General features: G+C 39.2%; 1 protein-coding gene across 1 annotated transcript; it reads left to right on the forward strand.

Moving 5' to 3' along the window:
• Positions 1-1,696: 1,696 nt before the first annotated feature.
• On the forward strand, positions 1,697-2,256 carry LOC147618227 (uncharacterized). The gene has a single exon (XM_086775207.1). The coding sequence runs from the start codon at positions 1,783-1,785 to the stop codon at positions 2,254-2,256; it is 474 nt and encodes a 157-aa protein (XP_086631333.1). The 5' UTR covers positions 1,697-1,782.
• The last annotated feature ends 7,159 nt before the right edge of the window (positions 2,257-9,415 follow it).

Here is a 9,415-nt window from a genome sequence, read left to right on the forward strand (position 1 = left end):
TACAAGTAGCCGAAACATGCAGGGGTACGATATTATTCTATAATCAGAGAATGCAACTAGCAGAAGACATAAGCTGCATAAAATTGTTTAGTATGTATACATGAAAATAAGCACTCACAACATTTTTTTAGAAATCACACCCAACATCAGACAATCGTTTTACCAAAAATATGCAAAAATTTACCGGATGATCGTGCTTTGCTCTTCACTGCGCGGAGGCTACGCACAGCATGCGGACCTTCAGGAGGGGTGATTTTTCGAGAAAAAGCATAGCACTGAGCACGGGGTACAGTAGAGGACGATGGTACCCTTTCATCACAAACAAGTCCAGAGTTAGATGGACCAGCTTGCTGAGTACGACCAAAATCTAAGGATAGAGATGGATGGCAATCTACCTTTTGATGATATTACTAATATCATCAAAAGGCTTTCATTTTGGAGGCATGACAGAATACTGAGAGACACAGCAGATGTTGTTAGACAATGATTCAGAAAAACAGAACATGTTGTTAAATACTGGACTACACCAATCATGCACAGACATGGATACCGTCTTCACATGGACATAGCATATTCAAAATAGATACATACCATACTCAGAATAACACGAACATATGCAGGTGTCGATTTAAGCAGGAAAATGAATTGCTATGTGATGCGCTTCTCCCCCCTTCTCCCACCTTCCCTCGTTCTGGAAACAAAACCTGAGAATAGCACGAACATATGCAGGTGTCGATAACCACATCGGAGAACAACCTAGGAGCAGCATGACAAACAACGTCCAAAGAAACGAACGAGTAAAGAAAACCGTCCACACCCAGTGTAGAATGGCGACAGAACGGAAAACACAGTACAAGTCGATGGCTTTTGCAACAAGCCCATAAGAAGTCAGCAACAATATCCCCAGCAGCAAGCCGTGAAACATGCAAAGCATGACAACTTGACAACAACACGCACAGGACCATGCAACGCTTGGCACAAAGTCAAGTATCAAGGAACAACACCTGCAGAAGATGACACCTTAGCAGGACCATGTGCAGGGCCATGCTACACCATCAGCACTTCGAAACAACACGCGTACCTGAGAATAGCACGAAACCACATCGGAGAAGAACCTAGGAGCAGCATGACAAATAGCGTCCAAAGACACAAACGAGTAAAGAAAACCGTCCACACCCGGTATAGCATGGCAACAGAACGAAAAAACAAGTACAACTCGATGGCCTTCGCAGCAAGCCTAGAAGAAGTCAACAACAGCATCCCCAGCAAGCCGTGAAACATGCAAAGCATGACACCTTAGCAGGACCATGTGCAGGGCCATGAAACACAATCAGCCCCGTCAGCAAGCCGTGAAACGTGTAGGACAATGAAGCGAACCATGCAAACTGAAGTGAAAATAACAAGTTGAAGACACGTGTAATCGATCTCCATTATTAATTATTTAATTGAAAAGAAAAAAATGTTGTTATTGTCATCGTCTTGAAATATGCTTGTGTGAGGCGGGAAAAATATAAATAGAACCCACACGCTACCACGTGAGTTGGCGAACAACCTACATAATTTCGCCGCTATCTGAGAACGGAGCAGCCCAAAAAGCGGATCGTGGGTTATACATGTGGATCCTGGCCATGCGGTTTCTTTTTTCTCACAGGGTCTCGCATGTATGAAGGGGGGCGATGGGAAAACCTCTCAGCAGCAGCAGCAGCAGTTGTGCGCCCATTTTCCATAGTTACAGCAGCTACTGTAGCTGGTAGTGATTAAGTAGTACATTGATCTTATGATATGGGGGCGGAACCTAACCTGGTACCGCTCCAAGTGTGCATCTTCTGTGCAGAGGGTCTAAAGAAGACGCGTTTCATGGGCAAAATGAGGACCTATGCAGTGGCCTACATAAGGCCGGACAGGCTCTTCCAGACGCAGACGGTCGGCGGGGGCACCAACCCGGCTTGGAATGAGAAGGTGACACTGTGGGTGGAGCGCGCTCTTCTCACCAACGGCTCCTATGCAGAAGAGGCCAGCTCACAGCTAGCCTCTCTCACCATTGATATATACAGCAGCAGGCGGTGTTTCTGGTTGAGAGATAAGCTGGTGGGGACAGTGAGGATTCTTCTCTCCAACATTATTCTGCTGCATAATGCCCCAAGCTGTAGCACGTCGACTCACCCACCTCCTCGTTCCAGGCACCTCGTGCGTAGGCCCAACTCTGGACGAGTACAAGGTGTCCTCAACCTCTACTTTCTTCCCGTCGAATTTTGACTAATATTCAAAATGCTTTTTATTACTCCATATTAGGATCCTGACTCGATTTAAATTACTCTCTCAGAGAGTTAGATGCTTTTAACCTAATAATGCATGGGTTCTAGAATAGTATATAAGAACAAAAATTCTAGCCCTTAAAACCTCCATCACTTTTATGAGTCCTTTGGAATCATTACAGGGGTAAAGCGCTCAAAGAATATGCACATAACATGGAAGGGGTGAGAGAGAGAGAGGGGGGTGAATGACAGCCATATATAGAAAGGGCCGCCGAACGTTTTTTTTTTGCTATTAATTTTTATGAAATATGCTTTGGATTAAGGTTTTAATGTGTTCTTTGGACTTCAGGTTTTTTTTTTTGGCAAAAATACTTCATCATGTTTGTAATAGTGGAAATTTAATATACCAATTGACACTCTCATTGTATATAGGGTATACCAGTGGGGGACTTTGACATCCATTGAACCCTGGGGGTGCCCCCCTACACTCCCCCGCATATCATATAAATTTAATATTAGCTTATTATATAGATGTATCCTTGTATCTCCATAAATTTATGCAAGCTGAAAAGATATTGATAAAAGGTACAAAGAAAAGATACTTGTGTATACAAATTTCAATGGGGGTAGGATGAGATTTAGAATTTTGTGTCCAAATCTTAATGAGTTAGGAGGAGATTTGGACTTGTATCTAAATCTCAATGCTATGGTGAGATTTGGACACAAGTCCAAATATCCTCCTACCTTATTGGGATTTGGACACATCCAAATCTTATTGAGACTTTGACCCAAGTCTAAATGTCAATGAGGTAGGTGGAGATTTGGATTAGTGTCCAAATCTTTATGGTGAGATTTGGACTAATGTCGAAATCTTTATGGTGAGATTTGAACATAAGTCCTAATCTCCTCCTAGCCCATGGAGATTTGAACTTTTGTCCAAATCTCAATGATGTAGAAGGAAATTTCAACTTGTTATGCTATGGTGAGAAATAGACATAGGTCCAAATCCCATTCTACCTCATTTACATACAACTCCAAATACCCTCTTTTACCTCCTTGATATTTGGACTTATCGATGAGGTGGGAGGAGATTTCGTAGAATTGAGATTTTGACATAAGTCCAAATCTCCTCTTACCTCATTGAGATTTGGGAAAAAGTCCACATCTCAATGAGGAAATCTTAATGAGGTACGAGGAGATTTGGATTTGTGCCCAAATCTCACCATAACATTGAGATTTGGATACAACTCCGAATCTCCTCCTACCTCTCACCTCATTGATATTTGTACTTGTGTCCAAATATAAATGAGGTAGGAGAAGATTTGAACTTATGTTCGAATCTCAATGAGGTAGGTCTTTGCATTATGTTTTATATATGTCCAAATCATAATGGCATGTAGCAAGATATGAACTTGTGCTATTTGTTCAATACATACAATAATGGATCAAAAATCATAAAAGCTAAACATTAATAGAATAAGCATTATTTATAGAAGCTAGTCATAGCACCATAAACACTAGAAAATTATAAGTCAAGCATGTATTGTGAAGATAGTAGCTAGAGAGAGAGGAGTGTGTCGCTATGGTTTGAGGACAAAACAATATGCCTTGGCAAAGGTGTGATTTTGTTGGTCTACCCATGTGAGGTAGTGACTTTGAAGTGCTTGGAGATCAAAATGTGGGGGGCCGAGGTTGAAAGTCAAGTGATAACAAGTCATCAATGTTGCCTATAGTGAACAATGCCAACCTTAAGAGGTGGCCTATCAAAATGATCACATTCATGAATGGATCTCCTTTGCTGGAGGAAGATATACAAGAAGCGCAAAGTATCCAAAATCCAATCATTGACAGCTTTGGTTCCTTGAATCTCTTATAAAAAGAAGTATTTTGAAAATAAGGTTCCTTGCCTCTCTTATAAAAAGAAAGTATTATATGGTTAATAGAAAGGCTAAAAAGTTAGCAAGAACAAGTTCTCCTTCTAGGATATCAATAGATACAGTGTCAAGTATCCACCATTGATTGTTGCCAAAAATAATGTTGCCAATTGGCTAATTAAGGAGCATTGTAGGATTTACAAAAGGATTACTGGGGGAAAACCTTGCAGGCTTGCACAAACTATGTGAATGACTCACTATGCATGGCATGTAAAGTAGATGCTATAGGAAGAAGACGATATGTGTTCTCAAAAGAAGATGTCCACATCTACTTTTAGTAGAATTTGGAATATAGAGTTTAAACATGGGAGCCTTGCTCAAACAAGTGAGGTTTCTCAATGCATTACATGTAGTGAGATCAAGATTTAGCTAGGAGCCATAAAGTGCCAAAAGGAACAAATAAGCTAAGAGAGTAAGCTAACGACTCAACGGAAAATCCACATGTTGGAACATGGTGTTTGTGATCATAAATAAATCCTAAGAAATACATGATGTGTAAGATTTTGTGCATCATTCATGATAAGGTGGGCCAAAAAAAAGCAATCCCTAGATTGAAGGTTCTCTCCTCAAAGGAAATGAATAAATCATTTCAAATACTTGTGTTAAATGCATGAACATGGGAAAGAAAACAATGGACACTTTGCTATTGACTTCAGATCCTAATTTCACCATTGGTTCTTTGGCCTTCTATTTTTGAAACCCAGAGAGACAACCCAAAGACACATGACAAACATGACTATGGGGACCTTGCTTGTGATGGAATGCCAAGATCAAATAGTACGTTTTTGAATGCCGTGAACTTAAGAAATTCTCTAAATCACCACATTATGCACCAAATTGTGAAGTACCACCTTATGAAATTATTAATCCCAAGGTGGGAGAGAAAACAATTGCACTAGGTACTAATTTCAAGAGGCTCCCATAGAACTTGATGCTACAGTTGCATTAGAGAACAAGAACAAGAGTTTATATTTGTTTGCATATTTTTCTTGCATATTTTTCATTATTGGTTTTCCAAAGAACATGATGCTATAATTGAATCGATATTTGTTTGCATATCTTTCATTGTTGGGGTTGGTAATAGAGAAGCTTTCAAGATGATTCAATTGGGTTTTCTAATAATGGGGCATACACGTAAGGTTATTGTTGATGCAATGTTTAGCAGGTTCTTTGAAAAGTTAACGACAAGACACAAATTTACATTAAATTCCACAATCGATGTATAGCTTTAAGAAATTTCAAGTTTCAACTCCAACGCCATTTTTGTTGGAAATCATGGATCTAGGACTAGGCTAGCCTATGGAGGCTCAAACATAATGCTAAACATGATTATAAACAAATGACAAAAGCAATACAAAGCAACACAAGATGCACTTACTTGACCAAGAGATTGTGTACTTGAGAATGAGTTGTTGTGTTACATTACATTGAAATGACCCTTTATATAGGTCCAAGTACCATACGGGCTTTGCCTTTGCATGTGGGATAACTCCTAGCCTTCACCACATTCATCCACATCCCTTTGACCTTGTCTATGATATGACATAGATCACTTTTTCTAACACCCTTCCTTGATCATGGCATATCATAATGCCCTTCCTTGCTTCTAACATTACATGAAAGAAAAAGCTTAACTCATAAGGAGTATAGCTCTACAGTACATAAAAGAAATTAGCATCGCTCATAGGGAGCATAGCTTCTACATTGCGAGAAGAAAATGACATGACATGAAAAACATTCCTCTCCCATACCCCATCATCATCATAGCATCATCATCATCATATCCATGGGCATCATCATCATCATTTGTTAGTCATGGAGACCCAACTCCCCATCAATCCCCCCTTGAGGGCTACATGGCCTACTGAGAGATATTGTGAGCATCATAATAATAACACATAACCTACATCATCGGTGGTTAGAGGTGTCCATACATAAACATTTGGGTAAGAGAGGGCATAATTCATTCGTCATTATGACATGTGAGCCATGACATAATAATCAACATAGACAGCATCTTGTTCATCTTCATTGACATCTTCGTCTTTGTCTTCATCCATTTTTGCATCTCTGTCTGCATCTTCATCTGCATCGTCCTGACATTGCACATAGATTGGTCGTGCGTGCATTCCCATCCTTGAGGCATCTTCATAATGCATAGAATTTTCCAAAAAGAGGTAAAAGAACATCCTTCCTTAAATACCATATAAACAGCCTCTTAAAGGTTTTTAAATCTTAGTCTCAAAAATAAGGAAAAAATCCTTTATTTTCAAATGAAAACGGCCAGATTTTATTTATCCGGCGGCTACTGCGCTGATTTCGGATCTGTCAGGAGCTCCACGCTTATTTCGGATCTGTCAACTGCATCGCTTGAGAAGGGGCCGGGGTATTTCAAACGGTCGGCGGGACCATACCAGGGGCTATCGGGCGTCTTGGATACCGTCTTCCTCATGGAGACGCGGGCCTCACCGAGGTTGCCGACCTTGGAGGCGAGCTCGCTCTGGGACTTTGAGCACAGGGGCTGGCCAGAGCAGCGGTGGCCATGGATGCCATAGTCAGCTAGTTGAAGGAGAAGTTACACAGAGGGAGGTTGGGTTGTTGCCAAGGGGAGCAGCGTTAGAGGTTGAAGCAGCTTGTAGTTCAAAGTGATCAAAGCAGGCTCCTTTGACTTACAGCAGGATTGAAGCACTTAGATAACTCAGTATCCTTGGGAGTTCCCATTTTTGAAGGCTAGTGGTACTCTCTCATGTTCTTTCTCTCTCGAGATCTAGTGCAAACCTAATGAGAAAGCTATAGTGTAACCCTAATAACACATGGTGGAGAGACCTAATCTTGAATAGAGAAAAATGCTCTCTACTAATGCAAGAGGAAAACAATGGAAACCCTAAATGAAGACTAATGCAATCTTGTTAAGTAACACTTCACTTATGGGCATCACTTCACAAGAGAAATAACCCTAATGCAAAGCTCTAAAACTAAGTAAGGTCTTAATCACCTCGTAATCCTAGACCCACCATTAATCTAAACACTAACCTAAGCTCTGATACCATGTTGGAAATCATGGATCTAGGACTAGGCTAGCCTATGGAGGCTCAAACATAATGCTAAACATGATTATAAACAAATGACAAAAGCAATACAAAGCAACACAAGATGCACTTACTTGACCAAGAGATTGTGTACTTGAGAATGAGTTGTTGTGTTACATTACATTGAAATGACCCTTTATATAGGTCCAAGTACCATACGGGCTTTGCCTTTGCATGTGGGATAACTCCTAGCCTTCACCACATTCATCCACATCCCTTTGACCTTGTCTATGATATGACATAGATCACTTTTTCTAACAATTTTTAAGTACACAAGTTCTACATTTCAAGAACTTCATTGATGGTGGCAATTTATGGGATGAGCATTACAAGACAAGATGAAAATTTACATTTCCATACTTGATGTATAGCTCTAAGCAATTTCAAGTTTCAACTCCAACATAATTTTTGATTACACAAGTTCTAGATTTCAAGAGCTTCATTAAAGGTGACTATTTATGTGATGGGTAGGATGCTCTCGTAACCACTGTAATTTTCCATACTTGATGTATAGCTCTAAGCAATTTCAAGTTTCAACTCCAACACAATTTTTGATTACACAAGTTCTAGATTTCAAGAGCTTCATTAAAGGTGACTATTTATGTGATGGGTAGGATGCTCTCGTAACCACTGTAATTTTTGTTTTTTATGCAAGATAGTTTGTGATGGTGACTATTTATGTGATGGGTAGGATGCACTCGTAATCACTGTAATTTTGGTTTTTTATGCAAGATAATTTTCTAGACATATATAAGGAGAACCCAAAATCTATATAATGGGTATTAAAAGAAGGTGTCATTGAGGATATGAGGCTACCACAAGAGAGGATCCATGTATGGTACCAATGTTTAAATACATCAAATACCACTCACAAGTGTTAGTAAGAGTCAAGACTACATAAGGTATTGGGAAAGGTGGGCAGATGTTCAAGGTCTAGAAGCACCTTTTACTTTGTATATCCAACCTGTGATTGAGTATCAAAAAAACATGATACAAGAGCTTGAAAAGCCTAATGTCAATAATGATGTTTTGTATGTAAATTTATGGCCAAGAACATAAGGTACAAATAGCTCTAACATAAATGACAATGCTAATGATGAATTTTTAGGGATGCAAGAATTAGATAATCACTATTGTGGTCCTCTAAGAAAAAGACACAAGGAAGCATTTCAACCTATGGTTGATGCTAGGAAGGAAGACCCTTGTCCTTGTGTTTAACTAGTAAAACCAATCTACCCAATTTGGCTAGGCATAAGTCAAACCAGTGTAAATACAAACATACTTGTCACTACAACACATCGGGGGCATAGTAGTGTTTTTTAGTAGCATTCTAGTAGCGTTTAGACTTTCGGGATGTTATCAAAATAGCACTACTGAGCATCGATATTTCATTGCTCAACAGCGATAATAGCAGCAAAATTTTGATGCTACTTGGTTGCCCATCAGAGCAAAATTTTGCTGCTAAGCAGTGATTATGGCAGTGAAATTTTGTTGCTACACTGTAATTTCATTTCTCAACAAGCATAGTACAAAATTTCATTGCTATAACGAGACTTAAAATTCCAGAGAGTTGTTGAAGATTGAAATTATATTATACATGGACATACATATAGAAAATGATAATAGTTTTAAAAAAGCAGATCCATCAGAACCCTTAAAGACATGTTTGAAAAAACAATTTGAATATAGTTGAATTTTTTTGAAGGAAAATAAGTACAAAAAGCATGAATCTATCCCATCTCGTAATAGATCCATTTGTGTTGCCTCATTAATGTCTATATCTAATGGAAGCTCAATGAAAAGATGGGGTTCCATATCAATATCACTATCACTATCATTATCTTCTTTGGATTGATGCTCCTTATGCTCTTGATCGGCCTCCTCTAAATTAATTTCTTCATTTTCATTATCGTCTTTTTCCAATGAGTCGATTTGAGGTAGTACTTACACCACATCCAGAGACTTGGCCTCAATATCTTGATCTTGAAAGATATGTTTTGAACAAGGGGAAACTTATATAACATACCACCACTTTAGATCAATTCGATCGGCGTGAAACACAACCTAAAATCACAAAGCAAAGGGGTTACTTTTTTATTATACTACATCAAGATTTATCCTACTGATTGGTTGGGTC

Source organism: Cibotium barometz, chromosome 35 (assembly GCF_041138505.1).
Source record: "Cibotium barometz isolate CiBa-2024 chromosome 35, ASM4113850v1, whole genome shotgun sequence".
Classification (NCBI taxonomy): domain Eukaryota; kingdom Viridiplantae; phylum Streptophyta; class Polypodiopsida; order Cyatheales; family Cibotiaceae; genus Cibotium; species Cibotium barometz.

Bases quoted from the DNA above. Each gene is read 5' to 3' on its own strand.
- LOC147618227 (XM_086775207.1), top strand. From the start codon at position 1,783: ATGGGGGCGGAACCTAACCTGGTACCGCTCCAAGTGTGCATCTTCTGT.